Source organism: Zonotrichia albicollis, chromosome 29 (genome assembly GCF_047830755.1).
Source record: "Zonotrichia albicollis isolate bZonAlb1 chromosome 29, bZonAlb1.hap1, whole genome shotgun sequence".
Classification (NCBI taxonomy): Eukaryota; Metazoa; Chordata; class Aves; order Passeriformes; family Passerellidae; genus Zonotrichia; species Zonotrichia albicollis.
The window spans coordinates 3,076,085-3,101,269 of record NC_133847.1 but is presented as its reverse complement, the minus strand read 5'-3'; the positions used below and the strand labels follow the sequence as shown (position 1 = coordinate 3,101,269).

The 25,185-nt window shown below is 46.9% G+C and overlaps 1 protein-coding gene across 2 annotated transcripts in view; it reads left to right on the top strand.

Annotated features, from left to right (window-relative positions):
- ZAP70 (zeta chain of T cell receptor associated protein kinase 70) overlaps nucleotides 1–23,371 on the top strand; it is a 37,302-nt gene extending 13,931 nt beyond the window's left edge. The window contains exons 2-14 of one of the 2 annotated variants that reach the window (XM_074528851.1): nucleotides 5,899–6,121; nucleotides 6,513–6,764; nucleotides 9,864–10,024; nucleotides 10,646–10,784; nucleotides 12,808–12,886; nucleotides 13,308–13,348; nucleotides 14,888–14,936; nucleotides 16,003–16,177; nucleotides 17,370–17,576; nucleotides 18,811–19,003; nucleotides 19,983–20,123; nucleotides 20,524–20,636; nucleotides 21,449–23,371. In XM_074528851.1, coding sequence (XP_074384952.1) covers nucleotides 5,972–6,121; nucleotides 6,513–6,764; nucleotides 9,864–10,024; nucleotides 10,646–10,784; nucleotides 12,808–12,886; nucleotides 13,308–13,348; nucleotides 14,888–14,936; nucleotides 16,003–16,177; nucleotides 17,370–17,576; nucleotides 18,811–19,003; nucleotides 19,983–20,123; nucleotides 20,524–20,636; nucleotides 21,449–21,572 — 1,824 coding nt within the window. In that variant the 5' untranslated portion in view covers nucleotides 5,899–5,971 and the 3' untranslated portion in view covers nucleotides 21,573–23,371. Of the gene's footprint in view, nucleotides 1–5,898; nucleotides 6,122–6,512; nucleotides 6,765–9,863; nucleotides 10,025–10,645; nucleotides 10,785–12,807; nucleotides 12,887–13,307; nucleotides 13,349–14,887; nucleotides 14,937–15,996; nucleotides 16,178–17,369; nucleotides 17,577–18,810; nucleotides 19,004–19,982; nucleotides 20,124–20,523; nucleotides 20,637–21,448 lie in introns of both variants that reach the window. The other variant, XM_074528850.1, reaches the window with a different exon arrangement.
- The last annotated feature ends 1,814 nt before the right edge of the window (nucleotides 23,372–25,185 follow it).

Below are 25,185 nucleotides of genomic sequence, written 5' to 3'. Positions count from 1 at the left end.
GCTGTGAGTCAGTGAGCTCCCTGAGCAGGGGAGCAGATCGTTATCTGCACCCAGCCCGTGTTTGTGAGCACAAACACAGACAGGCTCTCACAAACTCCCACACAGCTCAAGTGTTAATCAAGAGCTGAGCAGCTTTGGCTTTAATTAGCAGCCAGCAGGGAGGGCAGAACAGCAGCTCCAGCCAGGAATGTGAGTGCTCCTAAATGTTGGGAAGGGCTGCCATGGAGTGCATAAAGAATTAAACATTAGTAATTAAAAGAATGCAGCCAGGTCAAGGCAAAGTGAAGTTTTCCAGGTTTTTTCTTTGAACTATGGAACATTGCATTGAATCAAAGCTATTTCTAGTTGAATCAAAGTTATTTCAAGTTAAATCAAAGTTATTTCAATTTAAATCAAAGTTATTGCACGTTTTCTTTTTAAGATTTAAAAAATGTATTTTTTTAAGATTAAAATTTTTAAGATTTAAAAAACAAACAAAACCCTAGGAATCCTCCTAGGGTTAAATTTTTTAAGATTTAAAAAACAAAAAATATTCCTAGGAATCAGTTCCTCATTTCCTCCTCTTGCACAGTCCCAGCCAGTCCTGGGATGAACAACCTGCAAAAGCAACTCGGACACTGCAGGTGTTTTCCAGCTTTTTCTTATCTTCAACCACAAATCAGAAACAAGAGAATGAAATGCAGGGAAGGGCTGGGGACAGGCAGGAGGTCCCTGGCTGTACCATCACCTCTGCAGCAAACAGCACCAGAACAAAGTGCATTTATTCTGGCATTAAATGCAGGCCCCTGCTCCCCTCCAGACTGTCCCAACCACCCCATTGTGGCTGTGTTAGCAGGGATTATTTGTGGTGTGTGGGATTATTGCTGCCAGGACAAGGAGATAAAAAACATGGTCCTAGCAGGATGCTGAACCTTCCAGTGCTGCCTCCAGTTTCACCAGTACAACCCCCAGCTCTCAGGAACTGGTCTGGATTTGCATCAAGTGTTGTTCTGGGAAATTATGAAATCAAACCAGTTCCTGTTGGTTCTTGTCTGATGTGAATCAAAACGAGTGGCCACCTATAAATAGATGTGATTGAGTGACATCTCCAGGGCTTCCTGTCTGCTTTTCCTGTGTTGTGGGGCACAGACCCGACTGATTTCACGTGGGAGTTGTTTTTTTTGGGTGCATCTTCACGTCATCACACCAACTTGCCAATGTGGTCATCACCAGAGGATCCCTGGGCTTCCAGCCCTGTCTGGAGAAAAGGAGACTCAGGGGTGCCCCCATCGCTCTGTGCAGCTCCTGAAAGGTGCCTGTGCTCAGCTGGGCTGGGCTCTGTCTGCAGCAGCACTGACACAACCAGAGCACACAGCCCCAAGCTGCACCAAGGGAAATTTAGGTTGGATATTAGGAAAAAAATGTAGGTTGGACATTAGGAAAAAAAAATAGGTTGGATGTTAGGAAGTTGGTGAGATCCTATCCTATTGGTAGGACATTAGGAAAAACCTAATTAGGATATTAGGAAAAAACATAGGTTGGATATTAGGAAAAATTGATCATTCTTTCAGGTTTTTACAGAAAGGTTGATGAAGTTCTGCAATGGCTGCCCAGGGAGGTGGTGCAGTCCCCATCCCTGGGTGTGTTTAACAAAGCCTGGATGTGGCACTGGGTGCCAGGGTTCAGTTGAGGGGCTGGGGCTGGGTTGGACTCGATGATCTTGGAGGTCTCTTCCAACCTAGTGATTCTGGAATTGTGTGATTGTGTGAATTCTGTGCCCAACCTGTGGGACCACCCAAACCCAAGGGAACACCCAGCACCTGCAGCCCCAGGGACACAGATAAAACTGGAAAAACGAGGTCCTGTTAATTGAAATGAATAATGGTGGAGGGTCCCTTGCACAGGCTCTTTTAGCTGCTGTTCCATGAAATTGGTTCTCATTTTTGGCTGCATTTGGCAGTGTGGGAGAACAAAGCTGAAGGAGATTTGTGCAGGTCTATTGAGGTTGTTCCGGGTTGCTCGGGTTCATCCAGAACAGAGTTTGGAAGAGGAATTTGAGGAGACTCTGAGCTGGTGTGTAGGGCAAATATTTAAAAGTGAGAGCTTTAGAGAGATTATAAATCTTCCTGTTCATATCTGCTCTCAGTGACTTTCCCTCGTGTCTCAGGACTGGGAAGGTTTTACTCAGCAGAGTAATTTCCTACCAGGGTTGGTCTGTGGCAGCAAGGCTTGGGTGGCACTGCCTGACCCAACCTCTGAGCCCTGGGTCCCTCTCCTATCTCTGTGAGGGTTTCTTCACTCCCAGCTCTGTGTTTGGAGAGGAAAAACATCCTGTTTATAACAGAGCACCCAGTGTGGGCAGCTGGAAATTCTGTGAGGACTCACATGTCATCAATAACTTCTGCCCTCTCACTTTCACCTGGCTGAGCTGCTGACACAGGTGCTCCACTTGCTGTGATGTTCTGCTCCTGGAATTTCCAGAGCAGGGATTCAGCAGGTTTGGGTTCAGATGTCATGGCTGTTTGTCCCAGTGTGAAGCAGCAGCTCACAGAGGAGGCCACTGACGTCCCTCTGCCCACTCAGTATTTCCTGGTTCTCAGGAACGTGACTCATGAACCCGATTGCAGCTAAACCCAAGAGCTGCAGTCCTCCCTGCTCATCTCCTTCAGCCCATTTTCCTGGAGTTATCCTCTTGGGAGCAGGCTGAGCTCGGGCAGAGCTGGCAGCCAGCTGGTCTCAGGAGCTGAACCCGGGGAACCAGCTCTGGGAACCAGTCTGGGCTTTGATGTCTGGAGCCATCACAGGACTGGGATGCTTTGCTTTGGTCCAAACCAGCTCCAGTTTGGGTTTGAGCCTCAGGGTGTTCCTATTCACCTCCACTTTCCAGATTGGCAACTGTGCCAAGGCCCCACTTTGCTCCATTTGGTGAATTTGGTGACAGGGCCTTCACAATTTGGGCTGATTTGAGCTGTGCCTGGGATGGTTTCTGCTGGTCCCTCAGCCTGGCTGCGAACCACTGACGCTTCCTGTTGTGGTTTCCTGCCTCAGCTGAGACGCCTCCTCTCTGCTCTCCCTTCCTGTTCTCATCAGGGCCATTTCAGAGCTTCATGGGGACAACAAATAGGTAGAGGAGGCTCTGGTGGCCATAAATCCAGCTCCTGGCAGCCTTTGCTGCTGAGGGCTGAGCAGGGTAGGGTGCATGGGCAGAATGGTTCCTCCTGAGCTCTTCCAACACAGAGACCCAGCCAAGCCCTCCCCAGCTCCAGTGATGCCAGGGGATGGCAGGAGGGGCCTGTGCAGCTGGGAGGGGTGAACCAGGCTGGCACGAGCCAGGGCAGGGCTGACCACCAGGGCATGCCCAGGCACAGCTCCAGCTGTGATGGTGTTCACAGGGGTCTCAGGTTGAGGGAAGAGATGAGGATCTGACTCCATGTTTCACAAGGCTTGATTTATTATTTTATGATATATATTACATTAAAACTATATTAAAAGAATAGAAGAAAAGGATTTAATCAGAAGGCTAGCTAAGAATAGAATAGGAAAGAATGACAACAAAGGTTTGTGGCTCAGGCTCTCTGTCTGAGCCAGCTGGGCTGTGATTGGCCATTAATTACAAACATCTAACATGGGCCAATCACAGATCCGCCTGTTGTATTCCACAGCAGCAGATAATCATTGTTTACATTTTGTTCCTGAGGCCTCTCAGCTTCTCAGGAGGAAAAATCCTAGGGAAAGGATTTTCCATAAAAGATGTCTGTGATATCCGGCCACTGCCTGGGAGCAGAGACCACAGCAGTGGGCTCAGCCCATGGGGACGCAACTTCTCCCACCGTGTCCAGAAGAGTCAAATTGGGAAGAATCACGGCAAATACCCAATGTGCTGCCCCAAAATCTGGTGTTTCTTTGGTCCTCACATGAGTGACGTGTTGGCAGGAGGCGCAGGTGGAGAAATCTCTCTGATCTTTCTGGGGTCATCATCTGCGCAGGAGCAACGCCAAAGTTCAGGGAACAAATGAGACCCTTTGGTCATGGTAAAATTTCCATTGATCACAGCAAACTGGGCTCTATCAACACCCTCTGGGTGGAATTTTAGGTGATTCAAGATAGAGATACAAACCCTGAACAGAGACAAGCCCTAAAGCTCTTCGGCACCAGGGGCTCTGCAGGATTCAGTCAATGAAGGGCCCTCTCTACCAAAGGGATCAGAGCACCAGGAACCAGCCAGAGCCAGGTATTGTAGGGAAAAATTCCACAGATTGTTTAAAAAACAATTCAAGGAAGGTTTCTTCTTGTTTCTGCTGACTGAGGGTTGAGGTCTGCCCAGAAGCACTTGGGTTTCTCTCCTTTCACTGTGCTTGGGGCAGTTGTTTATCTAAATGTTGTTTTAGACGTTTCATATCCATCTCATGTTTTAATCTCAATGCATTTAAGGTTTTGGCCTTCTAGACCTTCATGGCAAAGCTCATTTATTCAGAGAGGCCAAAGAATTTCCTTTTATTGTGAACAGGGCTGGAGAGAAAATGGTAGGAAGTCAAGGCTAAAAACATCAGGATGGATTTAAGGAGCACATTTTTAATCGTGAAGGTAATCAAGGACTGGAGGAACTCACTGTAGGATTTGGGCCATTCTCTCTTGCTTGGGATCTTTAAACCAGGTTCAGGTGGTTTCTCTATTCCTTGGCATCTATAAATCAAGATCAAGTGGATTCTCTGTTGCTTGGGATATTTAAATCAAAATCAGGTGGATTTTTATTTACAGTTCCTAGGTCTAGTAAGGGCAGAATAGAGGGATGTGGGATGCTGAGACCCAGTGGGACAAGATCTAGACAAGGAAGTCTGAACCCCAATTAAACCATTTTGCAAAATGATGCTTCAGGGATCAATTTTCCCTGCCAGGCCGGGCCCCATCAGTGGGTTGTCACAGCTCAGAAGTGTCTTGAAAAAGTCACCTCGGGGACACAGCACATCTGTGCTCGTGCCAAGTGATTTCAGCTCCTCTGTGATCCAGGTGACGCAGAAGGAGAGACAGAGGCTCAGTACGGGAGAGACATTATTGAACTACTTCCTCAAAGGGATCCAGGAACAAAGAAACTCTCCAACAGCGAAAGCAGGGGTTTATATGGGAATCTTGAGGGGTGGGACAGAACACCAGGGCCAATGGGATGAGGGCACAGGGATGGAGCAAGAGGGAAGGGCCAATGGGATACATTGATTCTGCATATCTGAGCAAGGCATGCTGGGAGAAGCCTTTTGGTTGCAGGCGCATCGGTGGGTAGCGCGGTTGGGACGGACGGAGACGAGAGATCTCTGAAGCCAGGTCAGGAACTTGGGGTTTATTGCAAAGGGCCTGGGTGCAGGGCCCTGCTGGGAGCTGCAGCCACACCTCAGAGAGAGGGGGAGAGAGGATGAGAGGGTGAGAGAGTAAAAGGGGTAAGGGAGTAAAAAGGGTAAGAGAGTGAGGTCCCATTACAATACAATAAACCTTATGTGTTGAATATTCTAATTCTCACTAACCAATCTAGTACAATATACAAATCCTATAGCATTTCCATATAGCCTATAAGATTAATTACATTACCATACTGTGCTGTATTTTAAACCCTAAAAACTCCTCTTTGGGCCCCTTCTGCCAAGGTAGTACTTGGACCTTGCAGACAGGTCCAAGTAGGGTCTGCTTGGACCCTTGGAGCTGTCTGCAATCAGAGGGTGTTGTTCCATCAAAAAGAGGATTACCTTCAGCCAGCCACACCATTGTTTTCCCGTTGTTCAGTAACTGAGGGATCTCAAAGCTTGCTTTCATTTCAATCTCGCTTATACTTTCTATATTCTCAAAATCTTTTGCCAGGCAATCATATTGATAGGGCTTTCCTGTTTCATCTTCCCCAACATTTGGTTATAACTTGAAGGCTTTTCCCTGCAGGGGAGCGCCATCACCTTCCTCCCTGTTGGCCCACCAGCCTCCACAGTGCGTGATCCATCGAGCGGAGGGGGAGATGCCGGACGCCGCCGCCCACCTGCCCTTCTACTACGGCAGCATCGCGCGCTCGGAGGCCGAGGAGCACCTGAAGCTGGGCGGGATGGCGGACGGGCTGTTCCTGCTGCGGCAGTGCCTGCGCAGCCTGGGCGGCTACGTGCTCTCCATGGTGCGTGTGACGGTGTTCACAGGGGTTCTTGGATGGGGGAAGAGATGAGGATCTGACTCCATGTTTCAGAAGGCTTGATTTATTATTTTGTGATATGTATTACATTAAAACTATACTAAAAGAATAGAAGAAAGGTTTCATCAGAAGGCTAGCTACGAATGGAATAGGAAAGAATGATAACAAAGGTTTGTGGCTCAGCTCTTTGTGCGAGCTGGCTGGGCTGTGATTGGCCATTAATTACAAACATCCAACATGAGCCAATCACAGATGCACCTGTTGCATTCCACAGCAGCAGATAATCAATGTTTACATTTTGTTCCTGAGGCCTCACAGCTTCTCAGGGGGGAAAAACCCTAAGGAAAGGATTTTCCATAAAAGATGTCTGTGACAGGTGTGCGACCTGCAGTTCTACCACTACCCCATCGAGCGCCAGCTCAACGGCACCTACGCCATCCTGGGGGGCAAGGCGCACTGCGGCCCCGAGGAGCTCTGCGAGTTCTACTCCAAGGACGCCGACGGGCTCTGCTGCCCCCTGCGCAAGCCCTGCAACCGCCCCAGCGGCGTGGAGCCCCAGCCCGGCGTCTTCGACAGCATGAGGGACAACATGGTGCGGGAATACGTGCGGCAGACCTGGAAACTGGAGGTACTGGGGCTTTCAAAGTGTGGGGTAGTGTGGATTCTTTTTTTTTTTTGCGTTGTCTTTTTTTGCTTGTCTTTTTTTTGCTTCTCTTATTTTTTGCCAGGGTCAGGATTAATTGCGGTGTTTCAGGTTGGCTCTCAGATGTTTATCAGTTCTTATCTCTGTTACAGTCCCACAAACCCTGAGTTCTACAGCCCTTCACTCTAACAAGCTAAAAAATAGAGCCCCATCTCTCTCTCTACATGTCCCTTTAAGGATAAACTGTCCAATTAAGAAATTACACCGAAATTATTTTTACTTTTAACCCAATAACCCACCACCCATGGCTCACAATGTGGACTTTTTATCCAATACACAAAACCACCCAAACCCATGTAGAAGAAGGTGAAGAAGGTGAAGAAGAAGGACTAGCCTCTACCCTAAAACCTCCATCTTGCTTTATATATATTACTATATTCTAAAGCCTTAAACCCTAAGTTTTCTACCCTGTGACATCACACACTTCTATTCAAACTCCACACCCACAATCCCAGTTCTGTCATTCCATTTTGGAAACTTCTCCACAGCCTCGGGTCAATGCAGTGTTCTCTTGGGGGTCAGTGCCTGGCAGCACAGAAAGTCTGAAATTGTCAGCAGACAGGGTTCTAACAGGGTGGGAAGCTGGGATCCCTTTGGAGCTGTTGTGTCCCATTTGCAGCACAGCAGAGTAAGGTTCCTCTCCTTGGAGGGTGCTGGCACTGTGAGGGGTCTGAATCCTGCTCTTCCTCAGTTTCTTCTCCACACACTGGTCTAAAAATCTTCCCAAGCCTTCAGATCCATCCTTGGAACAGCTGGAGCTCACTTTGCAGGCCTTCTCCTCTGAATCCCATGGGATGCTCCCTGCCTTAGACCAGAGCTCTGATCCAAAAAGCCAACAACCCATCCCAAACCCCAACAAACCTGTCCCAAACCCCAAGAAGCCCATCCCAAATCTAAAGAAACCACTCCAAAACCCCAACAAACCCATCCCAGAACTAAACCAACTCATCCCAAGACCCAATGACTCATCCCAGAACTAAACAAACCGATCCCAAACCCCAACCACAGAGCTCCAGGGGCACATAAAGACATGACCTCCATGCCATGGATGTGTCCCTGGCACTGCTGGCAGCAGATTCTCCATCCCAATCCTGGATTGGCTTAGTTGGTCAGGGCACAGTGCTAATAATGCCAAGGCTTTGGGTTCCATCCCCATATGAGGCCATTTACTTAATAACTGGACTTGATGATCCTTGTGGTTCCCTTCCAACTCAGAATATTCTGTGATTTCTGGGAACATCTTTCCATATGTGAGGTGCCCATGCCTCCAAACATTGTGCTGAAGATGAAATGAAAGCAGATTAGCAGATTTAGACTTTTGCTCTGGTCATTTTCACTCTTTGGAGTGGAATTTTTGCATCTCTGGAGGGTTTTTTTTACCAGTGAAGGTTTTACCCATGCGATCAAGAAAGGGGCGCTGGATCAGGTCTGTGAATTATTTATATTTAAAAATAGCCACAAACAGTTTCCTGCATTTTATTGCAGACTGGAATATTTACAATATAAAAAATCATATAAATTAAAATATATAAATCAAAACTCAAAATGGTCCCACTGGCAGCCATGGACCTCATTTCTTTCTGCCTGCTGCTACCTTGGCTCCTCCTATATTTCCAGGGGTCATTTTGTTGTTTCTTTGGCAGGGGCTGCCCAGGGAGGTTTGGAGTCCCCATCCCTGGAGGTGTCCAAGGAAGGCCTGGAGGTGGCACTCAGTGCTCTGAGCTGGGGACAAAGTGGGGATGGGGCACAGCTTGGCCTTGATGACCCTGGAGGTCTTATCCAACCTAAATCATTCTAGGATTTTATTTTTTCTGACTTTTAAGTCCTTGGAGAAATATGGCTCAGGCAGTGCCCTTATGGAGCCTTTCTACAGAAGCTTCCTGAATTTGGCCTATTTACACCAAATGTGTTTGACAGAATGAGGTATTTTATAGGGTGAACAAGGTGTTCTGTAGGGTTTCTACAGCCGAATGAGGTGTTCTGTGCTAAAATGAGGTATTTTGTAGCAGAATTCTCTCCCAGAACGGGATTCTGTAGGGTTTCCCCCAGAGCAGATCTGTGGCCACCTGCAGAAAGCACAAAGGACATCGCCACCTCCTGGCAAAGGGACAGGAACGGTTTGACACTGGCGGGGAAAGGAGCTCAGGGTCCTTCCCTGTGATTGCCAGACTGCACCGACCCTGCCAGATCCTGGTGCTTGTGGGTGGTGGGAAGGGGCACCAGAAAGGTTGTGCTGTCAAGAAAATCACGGAGAGATGGAATATCCTGAGCTGGAAGAGACCTAAAAGATCATCAGTGCAGCCCCTGTCCCTGCACAGCCACCCCAAAACCCCACCCTGAGCAGCCCTGAGGGCTCTGTCAGTGAGGGGCTGGGAACACAAACCCTGTGAGGAACAGCTGAGGGAGCTGGGGGTGCTCAGCCTGGAGAAAAGGAGACTCAGGGGTGCCCCCATCGCTCTCTGCAGCTCCTGAAAGGGGCCTGTGCTCAGCTGGGCTGGGCTCTGTCTGCAGCAGCACTGACACAACCAGAGCGCACAGCCTCAAGCTGTGCCAAGGGAAATACAGGGTGGATATCAGGAAAAAGTTTTTTACAGAAAGGGTGATGAAGTTCTGGAATGGCTGCCCAGAGATGGAGTCCCCATCCCTGGGTGTGTTTAACAAAGCCTGGATGTGGCACTGGGTGCCAGGGTTCAGCTGAGGTGTTGAGACTGGGTTGGACTCGATTATCTTGGAGGTCTCTTCCAACCCAGTGATTCTGAAATTCTGTGTCCAAACGCTCCTGCAGCTCTGGCAGCCTTGGGACCATTCCCTGGGGATCCTGGGCAGTGCCCAGCAGCCTCGGGGGGAAGAACCTTGCCCTGAGCAGGAATTCTGCTCTGCAGCAGAAAATAATTCAGCAGCTGTTGGGTCTCAGTTGATCACGAGGCTCCAAGTTTCCTGTGTCATGTGCCCCCAGTGAGCTGTGCTGAAGCCATCAGCAGAGCAGCAGGATGGCAGGAGGTCTCTTTTCCTGCTCTTTTCCAGGGGGATGCCCTGGAACAGGCCATCATCAGCCAGGCTCCCCAGGTGGAGAAGCTGGTGGCCACCACAGCCCACGAGAGGATGCCCTGGTACCACGGCAACATCAGCAGGGAGGAGGCGGAACGGAGGCTCTACTCAGGGGCACAGCCTGATGGGAAATTCCTGTGAGTGTCCAGTGCTGGTATCCCTGGATTTCTGACCATTTCCCACCCCCACTGCCCTTAAAAATAGCTCCAGACAGCCTCTTGCATTTTATTTTGTACTGGAATATATATAATTTTATACATTATATACATCATGCATTTTATTTTATACATTATATGTATAATTTTATAATATATAATAGTATATAATTTTATAACATATAATATAATATAATATAATATAATATAATATAATATAATATAATATAATATAATATAATATAATATAATATATCTATTTTATAAAAATATAATCTATAATAAATAATAAATAATATATTATTTTAAATACAGGATATAGTATTTTATAGAGAATAATATAATATATATTATATATTATGTATTATATATTATATATTATATGTTATATGTTATATGTTATATATTATGAATTATACATTATATATATATATATATATATTTAATATATATATACTTTTATATATAATATATAGAATTTTATGCAGGGATGCAGGGAAGCCTCTCCACATATCGTGCCCACTATCCACTGGCACTGACAATCCTCAGAGTAGAACGAAGAGCTGCCCTTAATAATTTATGAATCATTTTGCTCCCTGCCAGGCTGAGAGAAAAGAAGGAGAACCGTGCCTACGCCCTGTCCCTCGTCTATGGCAAGACCGTGTATCACTACCGGGTGGACCACGATAAATCTGGGAAATATTCCATTCCTGAGGGCACCAAATTCGACACACTCTGGCAGGTAGCAGGAAACTGAGGCACTTTTTCCTTGCTTTGAAGCATAACCAAGTCCCTCAAAATCTTCAGGATAAATAAACCCCTCTAATGCCATTTTTTTTAGTGTCAGCAAATCAGGAATTATTTTATTGTTGGCCAGGGGTTGTGTGCATGGCTGACAAAATTCTGGCCTCCACACAGACCCTGATCCAAAATGTTATTACTTGATTAGACATTTATATTTATATTAAATGATATAAAATATAAATATTTATTTATAGGAATATAATATATTTATACATCTATATTTATTAAAATATTTATATTTATATATCTATTATAGAAAATATATTTATATAAAAGTATTTTAATTTTTATACTTATTTATACAGAAAAATAAAGGAATGTTCATTGCTTCTAAATGACATCATAACACCACGTTTGTGGTTTGATCCCCACCACTTAATAATTAATAATCATCAGCACTGATCTTCAGGGGTCCCTTCCAACTCAGAATATTCCCTGATTCTCTGCTAATTCTCTTATATTAATTAGTATTCTATCCTCTATTGGTTATTAATTTTTCTTTTCCTGCTAATTGGATCATATTTTTAATCTTTTTAAGACTAAAAAAATTTTTCTCTTCATTTCCTTAGCAGGGACTTTCCAATGCTTAAACTGAATCTTTTTTAGTTTCTTTTTCTTCTGGTTTCTCCAAAGTCTCCTTGTGGTCCATAAATTCTGCTTTCCAGATGTCCAACCTCAATCCATCTTCCTCTCCCTGGCTTTGTTCACTGGGTTGTATCAGAGTTAGTTTATCAAAACTTAAAATTCCAGTAATTTTCCCCAGCTGTGCTCCTGCAAAAGTAGCTCATGACAACATTGTTCCATGCTGGCTGGGAGTAATTGAAGAGTAACACAATATTTATAATTAATACCTATATTAGTTGGGATTAATTAATTAAAACAAGTAATTTAAGAGTTAAACCATTAACTGAAATTATGCAGGGAGTGGAAGCCAGAGCTTCCTCCTGGCTAGGGCTGTCTGAGGGACAACAACCCCATTTTGCTGAATTTTCTGAATTCCCAGGGTTGTTTTAATTCAGAATTGTATTGAAAACAAAGATTTTGGGGTGTTTTTATGGTGACAGAGCCATGCCAGGCTCCCAGTTTCAGCTGAAATCTGAGCCAGGCAGGAGGGGAAGGGAAAGCCTGGTGTCCCTGGGCTGGGCTGGATGTCCCCAGGGTGGGTGATGTCCCCTCTGTGCTGGATCCAGTGGTGCCACCATCAAAAACTGCCTCGGATCCATGGAACAAACCCTGCAGTTCCTCTGGGGGAAAGGATCTGCTTTCTGTCAGGGTTTATCCCACACATCAGGGCCTAAACCCCTTCCTGGCTGGCACAACAATGCCACTGCTCAGACTGCAGATTTTGTCTTTCTTTGGGCCTTATTGAATTTCCCAAGTTCTTCCCAGCTCTGGCAGATATCCAGGGATGCAATCACCCCCTGGGACATCCCTAAGTGCACACAGAGAAGACAGAAACAGTCTGGTGCCTGCCTGCCATAAATCTGAGAGGATTCAATGTCCTAAGCCACAAAAGCAAATAATAGTAGTAATAGTAATAGTAATAGTAATAGCAATAGTAATAGCAATAGTAATCGTAATAGTAATAGTAATAGTAATAATAATTGATATACAATATAATATATAATGTATAATATAGATAATAATATATATAATTAAATATATTGTCAATATAAAATTAAATATATACTATATAATAATATAGTATTGTATTATATTATTATTTAATAAGATAATATAATGATATTATATTTATATTATATATAATAATATATAAAATGCACAATATAAGGATATAATATATAATATATAATATATAATATATAATATATTATATATTATATATTATATATTATATATTATATATTATATATTATATATTATATATTATATATTATATATTATATATTGATTTTTTTTCTCCTCACAATAATCTCTTTTTCCTCTCATCCCTTTCCCAGTTGGTGGAGTACTTAAAACTCAAACCAGACGGGCTGATTTTCTACCTGAGGGAAGCCTGCCCCAACCCCAACATGCCAGGTGAGCTGAGACCTCCCAGTGCCACCCCTGGCCTTGGTCTGCCACCAACTGATTCCAGTTGGAGCAATGCCAGCCCAAATTTCCCTTCCTTCCAGGCGCCACTTTGGGTCCATGTGTCACAAATGTCACTTGAGACCCTGCCCTGTCCTGGGACACACCTCAGCCAGTCTCTGTACCCATGGGGTGCTTCAGTGGTGCCACTTTCCCTTACAAAATTTGGGAATAACAGCCACATCCAGAACCATTTCCACTCCTCTTTAGGCTAAAGCTGGGGAAATTTTCCTTTGGGGGTTGGAGGAGATGGGATCAGACCCACAGGGTCTTTCAAGGACCAATGCTTTGGCCCTGCTTGGAGCAAACTCCTGATAACAAACTCCTGATAACAAATTCCTGATAACAAACCCTCTCTCTTGTTTTGCAGCCTCGGCAGCACCAGTTCCACCCGCCCACCCCTCCGTGAGCGTGAGTTTGAGGGAGCCTTTATCTCATTGGGAGCTCAGTGGTTTTAATATTGCTGCACTTCAAGCTTGGCTGATCAAACCCTGCTCTTCAAACCCCGCTTTTGTCTGAAAGCTCAGCAACTGTGCTGGACTTTATTAAGCCCAGCTGGGATGTTGTTCCCTTTCCAGCTTGGATGGGGGTGGGGAATAGCTGGGCACAGCCCGTGGTGGAGCTGAGAAGGGTTTCCATTCATCGAGAGCTCATTGCCACATGTGGGGCTGTCCTTGGGGACCCCTCCATCGCTGGGATTCTGGGAATGCTCAGCCCTGCTGCTCCCACTGGCCCCCAGCCAGGGCTTTGTGCTCGCCCTGCCCTGGGGAATGTCCCTGCTCAGTCCCTGAGCGCTGGGCTGGGCTGAAAGCAGGGAATTTGGGGAGCCCAGGGGGGCTGAGCACAGCCTGAGGGCTCAGCCATCACCTCACCCACAGTGGCTTCCAGAGTGATGGTTCTCCAGGTGTTGGGGACTGCCCAAAGGAGGGACACGGAGCTGGGGAAGGGGCTGAGGGAAAAAGAAATTCAGCAGCAAATCCCAAAGCCCAACCTGGCTGTCCTGGATGTCCTGGAAATCAGCAGACATGCAGAGAACCAGACCAAGGTGCCCAAGTTGGACTCTCCTAAGTCAGGAGCATCCCTTGGGATGTGCACAGCAACTGTTCCAGGCATCACAGCAGATCTGGCTCATCTCAGAGCACTGCAGAAAGGGCCTGGGGGTCCTGGTCAGTGCAAGTTGGATCTGAGTCCCTGCTGGGTCCTGGCAGCCCCAAGGGCCACCCTGTGCTGGGGGCACCAGGCCCAGGGAGGGATTGTCCCACTCTGCTCTGCCCTGGGGCAGCCTCAGCTCCAGTGCTGGGGGCACTTTGGGCACCACGGGATCAGAAGGACCCAGAGCTGTTGGAGAGTGCCCAGAGGAGGGACACGGAGCTGGGGAAGGGCTGAGGAGCAGCTGAGGGCACTTGGCTGGTTCAGCTGCAGCCCAGGAGACTGAGGGGAGGCTCCTCGGGGGCTGCAGCTCCTCCCCAGGGCAGGCACAGGGGCAGGGGCTGAGCTCTACTCTGGCACAGGGACAGGAGCCCAGCAAGGGCTGCAGCTGTGCCAGGCCTTGGCATGGAGCTCAGGGCAAGGTTCTGCCCCCCGAGGCTGCTGGGCACTGCCCAGGCTGCCCAGGGAATGGTGCCAAGGCTGCCAGAGCTGCAGGAGCTCCCAGGGGTGCCCAGGGTGGGAGTGTTGGGGTGGCTGGGCAGGGACAGAGCTGCACTGATCATCCCTGAGGGTCCCTCCCAGCTCAAGAAATTGTGAGGCTAAGTGATGTCCCCTCTATTTATTTATACAGAAAAAATTTGTTTATACTCAGCAATGTTGCCTCCAGACCACTCCAGTGTCACCTTTCAGAGGGATCACCAGCTGGGGCTGTGTTGGGGTGCACTTTCCCTGTCCCTTTCCCTTCCATTTGCAACTGAAGCAATTTCTCCTTTATCCACTTTCTCCTCATTTCTTTTCCAGAGAAACCTGGGCCCTCTCAATGCAGACGGATACACCCCAGACCCTGTTGGTGAGCACATCCAGAGCCCTTTCCTCCTCTTAGGGGACAGGAATGGGAATGTCCCAGGAGCCCAGGGGTCCCCTGGAGCCCTGCTACAAAGCCCCTTTCTTACAAAAGCACCCAGGAGCACCCCAGACATTTCAGGGCCCTGCACCCATACTGGGCTCCCAGGAAATCAAGCCTTACCCCATTCTTTGCCTTAGCCACAAGTGAAGCCCTGTCGTAGCCCCGTTTTTCACTAAAATTGGCATTTTTTCACTAAAATTTACTTTTTTCACTAAAATTAACATTTTTCAGTGGATTCAGCTAAATTTCAGTGGGGTAAAGGGCAGATATGTGGAGTGGGAATGCTCAGACCCCTGTCCTCATCCCATCTCTTGCAGTACACTAGGACTGTATTGATGCAGGATGACCCCCAGCTAGAGGAGTAATGTGCAATGACTCCAAGATTCAGAATATTATTATATTATATTATATTATATTATATTATATTATATTATATTATATTATATTATATTATATTATATTATATTATATTATATTATATTATATTATATTATATTATATCATATCATATCATATTATATCATATCATATCATGTCATATCATATCATACTACCTACTATACTAAACTATATTACTAAATAAAAACCCATGACCCTTACCAGACAGCTTTGACCTAACTGGTCAATCAATCCAAACCATCACCAGAGTCAATTAACAAATTGCTTTGGGTAAACAATCTCCATAACACAATCCACATGTGCCAAACAACAGGCACAGCAAATAGAGATAAGAATTGTTTCCTCTCTTCTTTCTCTGAGCTTTCTCACTGCCTTCCCCAGGAGAATTCCTGGGAAGGTTCTGCCTGCTGCTCTCTGTGAAGAGAAGGACTGGGAGGGGTCCTGGGTTGTGAAAGGGAGGGAGATGCCCAGGAGGGACCAGAAATGCTGGAGGTGGAGGTGAATTGGCCAAAAGAGCAGAGAAACCCTTCCCAATCCATGAGGGACAGCAGGATGGAGAAATGGGGAAAGGGCAGGTTTATAACCAAGTGCTCCTCTTGGGAAGGGGCAGGAAAATCCCGGCTGCTGCCCATGGACACCAGCGTCTACGAGAGCCCCTACAGCGACCCCGAGGAGCTGAAGGACAAGAAGCTGTTCCTGAAGAGGGACCACCTGATGATTGATGAGGTGGAGCTGGGCGCAGGAAACTTTGGCTGCGTCAAGAAGGGAGTTTACAAAATGAGGAAGTGAGTGAGGGTGCTGGGGAAAGGGGAGGAGAGGGACCTGGCTGGGTTTGAGGTGTCCACAGCTGTCCTCCTGGTCACTAGATGGGCCCCAAAGTGACAATGGAGGGGATTAGAAATGATATGGAAGGTTGGGGGTGATGGATCTGATGGGTGAGGCACCAGCACTGGAAGTGTTCAGAAGATGAGGAGGTTTTGTGGTGGGGTTTAGTGGGGATGGTGGTGTTCAGCCAGGGGTTGGACTTGATGGTCTTGCAGGTCTTTTCCAATGCCAGATATCCCAGGATATTATGATATGACGCTATAATTCCATTGCTTCCCATGGATTTTCACTGACAGCTGCAGTGCCCTGGGTGTGTAATTTCCACATTCCCAGGCACACAGCTGCCACTTCCAAAGGGACTTGCTGGGCTCAGAGGAACAACACCACATTCCTGAGGCCACCTCTGTCTGTGTCAGGCCAAAGCAGTGACACTGAGGAGTTGTGCCACTCTTGGCTCTATTGCTGGTTGTCTATGATGGTCTTTACCTACCTGTGCCTCAGTTTCCTCCTGGAAAAATAGCACTGATGACCCAGATCTCAGTGTGGGAGGGGAGGTGCCTCATCCTCAGATCAAGGATGGCAACTTCTGGCTACACCCACAAGGGTGAGGTGACCTTTTCTATCCATCCTGGAACACCAGAATGGTGCAGGGCCCTGCCAGAACAGATTGTTGAGAGGTCAGACAGTGTCCCAGGAAAAGGGATTTCCATTGCTCGCTGTGACCCCTGATTCCAGCTGTGCTCAGCCCATCCCATGGTGTGGTGCTTGAGAGGTCCCCAGGATGAGGTGAGAGATGAGAAATCTGACTCTACGTTCTCAGAAGGCTGATTTATTATTATATTCCATTATATTCCATTATATTGTGTATTATACTACGCTATACTAAAATTACACTAAAGAAAAATAAGGACACAGACAAAAGGCTTGACAAGAATGATAATGAAAAACTCTTGACTGACTCCTCAGAGTCCGACACAGCTGATGGTGATTAGTCATTAAGTAAAAACAATTCACATGTTTGGCTAAACAGTCTCCAGACCACATTCCAGAGCAGCAAACACAGGAGAAGCTGAGGCTTCTCATCTTCCCAGGAGAAGAAATCCTGGCAAAGGGATTTTTTAGACAATACAACATTGGCTGTTCCCCATGCAGGAAGCAGATTGACGTGGCCATCAAGGTGCTGAAGAGCAACAACGAGAAGACGGTGAAGGATGAGATGATGAAGGAAGCTCAGATCATGCACCAGCTTGACAATCCCTACATTGTGAGAATGATCGGGGTGTGCGAGGCAGAATCACTGATGCTGGTGATGGAGATGGCTTCTGGAGGGCCCCTCAACAGGTTCTTGGCTTCCAAGAAGTGAGTGTTGGATAAAACGTGGCTGATTTTCTGTGTTTCTTCTCAAAATCTACTTCAGAAGCCCACCCTTGTGTCACTGTTGAGTCAGATCAGAAGGCAAAATGGCAAAAAGCCTCATTTATTTAATCCTCTCTTCTTTTATAGCTTAGTTCACTACAGTTGGACCTGATTGGTCATTTAATCAACACATTTCACATGACTGGCTAATTAACAAGATGCCTATTTATAAGCAATCTTATGAGAAAACCAGAAAAACAGATTATTAGAAAAACACCACCTGCAGGTTATTTTTAATACTCGGCTATCATTGTTTATCTCCAGTTCCCTAAAGCTTCCCAGGCTGATTCTGGGAAAACTTACTGTTTTGGTTTGGAAAGCCAGGTGTCTGCTAAGGAAGGCAGGAGCCTTCCCTGAAATAGAAAATGTAAAACACCCCAACTCCCCCACCTTTCCAAATTGCTATAAATTTTAAATTAAGGGGCTGTCAGGCAAAAATATGGGAGCAGGAAATAACGGTTCTTTAACAGGGAAGAAAATAAAAAAGATAAAATAAACAGTGCAGTAAACTGAAACAACACTGACAGAGTCAGAACCCAACCTGACACCCTGTGGGTCAGGCTGTTGGCAGCAGTCCCATTGGAATTGTGGCTCAGCCCTCCTGCAGTGTCGGGGGTGGTTCTGCTGGAGCAGAGATCCTGTAGAGAAGGATGGATTCTTCCTCTGAAGATCCAGTGGCAGAGGCAGCTGCTGTTCCTCTGGGGAATCCAGTGGAGAAGCTGTGCTGGTGTTCCAGAATCTCCAGATTATATCCAGGCAGGAATGCTTGGCTCCTCCCTCTGGGCTCACATCTCCCAATGGGATGCTGTAGTTCTTATCAGCCATGCAGTGACATCCAATAGCTGTTATCAGCAGATGTCTCCCCAGTTGTAGAAGAGATAAGGAAAACTGCCCACTGAACAGAAGACAATGCCATACAGATGGTAAATAGAATACAATTTGATTGAGATCCAGGACATTTATCTTGCTTTCTCTCTCTAACCAGCCTGTCACATCCACACCCTTGTAGGTGCAGGAAAGCTGAAAAGAGCAGAAATAAATCTTTCATGAGAGGCCCAAGGGCTGATAATTCTGGAGCAAAAATCTCCATGCTCATTCTCCCTTGCAGCTGGAAAAGCCAGAGGGGAGGGACCACAGCAGGTCCTTTATGACTGAGATCTCCTTTCACCCTCCCCAGGGACGAGATTACAACGAGCAACATCGTGGAGCTGATGCACCAGGTGTCCATGGGGATGAAATACCTGGAGGAGAAGAACTTTGTCCACAGGGACCTGGCAGCCAGGAACGTCCTGCTGGTCAACCAGCACTATGCCAAGATCAGTGACTTTGGGCTCTCCAAGGCTCTGGGAGCTGATGACAGCTACTACAAGGTGGGTGTGAGCAAACAAAGGGTCTGGAGCAGGAACCCTCCTGGTTGGGAGGATAAGACCCCCAGAGACTTGAGGAGGATCTGGGCTTTTCACCGACCCCTCTGCACATCAGGCTGTGTTTCACTGGTGTGACATCAAAAGGGGCTTTGCAGAGCTCTGGTGACAAGGAGGATGCAGAGGCAGCCAGGGGGATGAGAGGAGCCAGAGAGAAGAGAGGGTGATGAAGAGTGAGCCAGGGCTGATCTTCCCAGCCGTGCTCAACTAAAGGAGAGACCCTGCCTGGAATTCTGTGTCCAGCTCTGGGGCCACCAGCACAAGAAAGATGAGGAGCAGTTGGAATGAGTCCAGACAAGGTCACTGAATTGGTCACAGGGCTGGAGCCCCACTGCTCTGGAGCCAGCCTGGCACATCTGGGGTGCTCACCTGGAGAGGAGAAGGCTCCAGGGACACCTCAGAGCCCCTTTTGGGGCCTGAAGGGGCTCCAGGAGAGCTGCAGAGGGACTGGGGACAAGGCCTGCAGGGACAGGACACAGGGAATGGCTCCCACTGCCACAAGGCAGGGCTGGGTGGGAGATTGGGAATCAGGAATTGTGGAATCCATCCCTGGAATGGATTTCCCAGAGCAGCTGGGGCTGCCCCTGGATCCCTGGCAGTGCCCAAGGCCAGGGCTTGGAGCAGCCTGGGATGGTGGGAGGTGTCCCTGCCATGGCACTGGATGGGCTTTAGGGCCCCTCCAACCCAAACCATTCCATGATTCCATGGTTTAACTAAGCCCTGGGAGCGGGTGGCAGGAGGAGGGTGGCACTGTGGGCATTCAGCACCTGCACAACAGGACAGCAGGGCCTGGATTTGGCTTTGGAGCTCCCATTTCAGGTGATTTTTTTCAGCCATGTGAGATTTGACACAAACACCCAGCAGAATCCAGGTGCAACCCCCAAGCAATCTCAGGCTGCAAATGTCCCTCCTTGCTCTGCTGCAGGCCAGGACAGCAGGGAAGTGGCCCTTGAAGTGGTACGCCCCCGAGTGCATCCTCTTCCACAAGTTCTCCAGCAAGAGCGACGTCTGGAGCTACGGTGTGACCATGTGGGAGGCCTTCAGCTTCGGGCAGAAACCCTACAAGGTGAGGCAGGAACCCTGCAAGGTATGGGAGAAACCCTACAAGGTGAGGCAGATAACCTAAAAGGTGGGGCAGGAGACCTACAAGGTGGAGGAGAAACCCACAAGGTGAGGCAGGAACGCTACAAGTTGAGGTGGAAACCCCACAAGTTGGGGCAGAACCCTACAAGATGAGGCAGAGCTGGCTCTGTCACCCATGGGTGTCACAGCCCCACTCCACTTTAGGAAAGGCACAAATGAGGGTGGATCCTGCAGCTTTGTGCTTGTTTTAAGAGAGAAGAAATAGAAAACAAATGGAGTTAATTTGGGTTTGAATCAAAGCAGAGTTTTTTGATCCTCCTTCTCTTTGATCCTTCTGCTCACTTGGGAGACATTAATCCCTTTTCTCCTTGCTCTCATCCCAGAAAATGAAGGGCCCTGAGGTGATCAGCTTCATAGAGCAAGGCAAGCGCATGGACTGTCCCCAGGAGTGCCCAGCAGAGATGTACTCCCTGATGCAGCAGTGCTGGACATACAGGTGAGCATTTCACCATGGTGCCAGCTCTACCAGAGGCGCCAAATCCCAGAATGGGATTGGAAAGGATCTTAAAGTCCAACCAGTCCAATTCCCTTCCAAGGGCAGGGACACCTTCACCACACTATTTGCATGCTGACAACACAAAGAAATGGTGTCTCCTGCCTTTGTCTGTGATGATTCCTCAGCCCAAAATGATTTTTTTATTATCAGACCTCTCCATTTGCCTGTGCCAATCCTGGAAGATCCCAAGGTGTCACAGACATCTTTTACGAAAAATCCTTTTCTTAGGATGTTTCCTCCTGAGAAGCTGAGAGGCCTCAGGAACAAAATGTAAACATTGATTATCTGCTGCTGTGGAATGCAACAGATGCATTTGTGATTGGTTTCATAGAGTTGTTTCTAATTAATGGCCAATCACAGTCAGCTGGCTCGGACTCTCTGTCCGAGCCAGAAGCTTTTGTTATCATTCTTTCTTATTCTATTCTTAGCCAGCCTTCTGATGAAAATCCTTTCTTCTATTCTTTTAGTATAGTTTTAATGTAATGTATATCATAAAATAATAAATCAAGCCTTCTGAAACATGGAGTCAGATCCTCATCTCCTCCCTCATCCTCAGACCCCTGTGAGCACCATCACACCCAAGGCTCTGTGACTTTGTCCCTCTGTGTCCCTGAGAGGTCTCAGCTGCCTCCTGAGCCCTGGCTGCTGCTCTCTCCCAGGGTCTCTGTGTCCTCTCAGTGCATCAGGCCACTTTTGTCCTCTCTGATGATTTTATTTGTTCCTCTCTGATGACTTTTTTTGCCCTTTTGCAGATGGGAAGAACGTCCAGGCTTTGTGGCTGTGGAGAACACCATCCGCTCCTACTACTACAGCATTGCTGCCAAGCCCGAAAATGGGCCAGACCCCGGGGACAGGGCCAAAGCAGCTCTGCCCTGAGACTCCTCCTCTGCTCCTCCACCTGCCCTGGATGGACCTGGAAAGGCTCTTTGTGAAGTTTTGCTTTAATCTCTCAAACGCTCCTCAGCAGCTGCGGAACTGAGGATGAGGAGGGACGGACAGGGACACACAGCTGTGCCCCCCAGCTCCTCCAGCCTGACCCAGCAGCACAGACTGTCAAAGCTCCTTCCCACCCAATTCCAAAGCTGTCCCAGGACCCCAGAGCTTTGTGCCTCCCAGGCTCGCTGAGGATGGACTGTGTTGGCTTCAGAAAATCTGGATTTTTCCAGATTCTTTAACAAACAATGCTTTCCCAGGAAACCACTGTGAAAAATGCCAATCACTTGTTTTTAAAATTTTAAAAAAGTTTAATAGTAATAAAATGGTTATAAAAATAGTAATACAATTAGAGTAATAATCATTTGGACAGTTTGAATTAGGACAATATGAGACAACAAATACAAAGAGTTACGGATGTCCGGGTACCTTTTTCTGGGCAGCATCAGCCTGAAAAAGGACACCCGGTAACAAAGGATTAACCCTTAAAAACAACAGCCTGTTGCATATTCATACACCTCATACATGATGCATAAATTCCATTCAAACACAGGATTCTGTCTGATCATCGTCAACTTCTTCCTCTGAATCCCAACAGCGCCTTCGAGGTGGGAAGAAGTTCATTTCTCCTGACAATGGAGCAATAAATTCTCTTTCTCTGAAAGATTCAGGAGTCCTGTAGCTGCTATCGTGCTGTGAGTCCTTTCTTTAAAAAAGTATCCTACATAGCATCGTTTCTATTTTAACAATTTTTGTAACCTAAAACTATATTTAACACAGTACTTAAGAGAATTAATACAGCATTACCTTCTAACATAACACATAGAATATTCATTTGAATATTTGCGAACAGCCAATCATAAAACACATGCATTTTTTACACCTCCAAGTGCACATTTCTGGTGGGGCTTGTGGGGTGGGACACAGCACAAGGAACCACCTGTGCTCTATTTCCCCTTGGATTAGGGCACGGAGCAGCTGGTTTGCATCTGGGATGGGGAGGAAGGAGCAGTGGGACAGAGCTGGTTTTTACCCCTGCACCTCTGGCCATCCCAACCCATCTTATCACCCAGCCCTCCAAGGTGACTCCCAAACAATTCCAGGACCAATCCCTCATCTCCTGGATGGATCCCACCTGGCCCTTCTGTGCTGATGAAATGTTGTTTGTCAAGCTTAAAAACTGGTCACCCTATAAATAAACTATTCTGTGTTCTGACATCCCATGGCTTGGATCATTGAACTTTGAGAAATGCTGGCAACAGCTTCAGCCTTGTTACTAAAAACCCCCCAAACCCATCAGGACAAGAGAACCCTCCAATTATGCATTTTTAGTGTTAGAAAACTGCTTTATTCACAGCTCTGGGTGTGGATGGGGCTGACAAAATCCCAGCCTCCACACAGCCCCCGATCCAAAACCTCCTCACCTTTTTATACATTTTTAGCAAACAAAGCAGTGAATTTTCATTGCAGCATATCAAGGTTAGCTCAGCAAACTTTACAGTTTTAGTCGTTTTTCCAGGCTGTGTTCCCACAAAAGGAGCTTTGCTATATGCTAAGAGTAATTTAAGAACAACACATTGTCTATAATTAATGTATTGGTTATGATTAACTAACTAAAGCTTATTTTTAATAATTTTATCATTTCCAACAGGCTGACAAGAAAATAAATGTAATTTCACTCTGTTAAGCCAGGATTTCCCTCCTTGATGCTCTGGCAATTTTTGGGCTGGTTTTGCTGCAGAGCTGGAAGGTTTTTGGCATGTTTTCTTGCAAAAATAAAATAAAATAAAAATAAAAATAAAATAAAATAAAATAAAATAAAATAAAATAAAATAAAATAAAATAAAATAGCTCAGCTGGTTCTGCAGTGGATCTCCAGTGCAGGGGATTGCCCGTGATGGGGGCTGTGCTGCAGAGGACAGAGAGGCAGAGGAAGGAGGAGGTGGGAGCCCTGCGATGCTGCGAACACAAGAATTTATCTCTCACCATCTCCTGGTAGCTAAAGCCACAGAGCAGCTCCCCCCCAGCACCTTGTCCTGGGGATAAACAAACAGCCTCAGGCCAAGGTACAGCCAAAAGCCTCGGTGAGAGCGGATTTGGGCTGAAAACCAAGTTCTGGGGAGCATTTAGGTAATTAACCTTATCTACATCCGAATTAAACTCTGTCCCAGCAGTCACTGAGCCAAGTTTGGTAGAAAAAAATCCTAAATTTCCTTGCTTAAACAGAGAGACCAACTATTCAGGTGGCATTTTCTCTCTCAACCCCATCCCCTTGTCCTGAATGTTGAACTCTGGATATATTATCCCACCCAGAGAAGAAAATAAGGATCCGGGAGAACCTGCCTGGTTCCTGTTTGCTCAGTCACTCAGTGCAGAGATAGGATAAAATTCTCCTCTCTGTCATGTTTTCCTCCCAGAGTGAGCAGCTCTTCAGCTGGAAAAGAGAAGGCTCAATGTGTTTACTACTTGAATGCCACTGCCAAAACATTTTGTTTAGACTTTGTTTTCCAAGCAAATCCATTTTCTGGTTTAAAATGGTTTCTTACAATAAATTTTCGGTTCACTGGACACTGCTATTTTATTATTTTTTTTTAAACAGGGAAGGAAAGCACCAGAGAAGTATCCCCAGAGAAACTTCTGCTTTAGCTGGAGACAGTTTTGAGTTTATCCACTCCCTGACACACAGGACAAAAATCCCTTGGGATTTCTCCAGAGGACCAAGGGAAAGGGTTTATCCTGGGCTGGGGATGGTTTGGGTTGGAAGCTCTGTGTTCCAAGAGCATTGGAAAATACCAGGAGTTGCTGGAAGGGGAAAAAAGAGTGAGACAAGCAGGACCTGATGTCACAGGGCTCCTGAGAATCTTTTCTTGGGATGTCCAGGGTCTGACAGTCATCCCTGAGGGGAATTTCCTCAGAATTGAGGCCCTGATCATCCCCACTCTGCCATTCCAGAGGGGAATTTCCTCAGAATTGAGGCCCTGATCATCCCCACTCTGCCATTCCAGAGGGGAATTTCCTCAGAATTGAGGCCCTGATCATCCCCACTCTGCCATTCCAGAGGGCCTCAGCCCCCTCAGTGGGAGCATCTCCAGTTCTCCAGGCCCTGCAGCCTCTCTCTGCATCCACAGCAGGGATTTAGATAATTTTCCAGCCCTGCCTCTCTCCCTGCTGCAGGTGGAACACCCTGCTGGACCTGCAGCCCCTTCCCTGTCTGATCCCAGGGATCTGGGCCTAGATAAGGGCTGCGTCACTGATAAAGGCAGCAGTTGGAGAGCACAGACTCAGAGCTGCTGCTCTTCCAGGAACTTCCCCAAATCCTCTCTTTTCTTCCCTCCCTCCTTCCCTGCACTCACCCATCTCCCTCTGTTTTACCCAAATTTTGGGAATTTTCCACTCTCTGTGTTGTGAGGGAAGGCTTGAACCCTCCTGAGCACCCACAGTGATAACGTGACAGTGTTGGCACCCAGCTGATCATCACCGGGACACCTCATCACATCCTCCAGCCTGATCTAGCTCATCCCAACCCATCTTATCACCAGCACACCTATCTTATCAC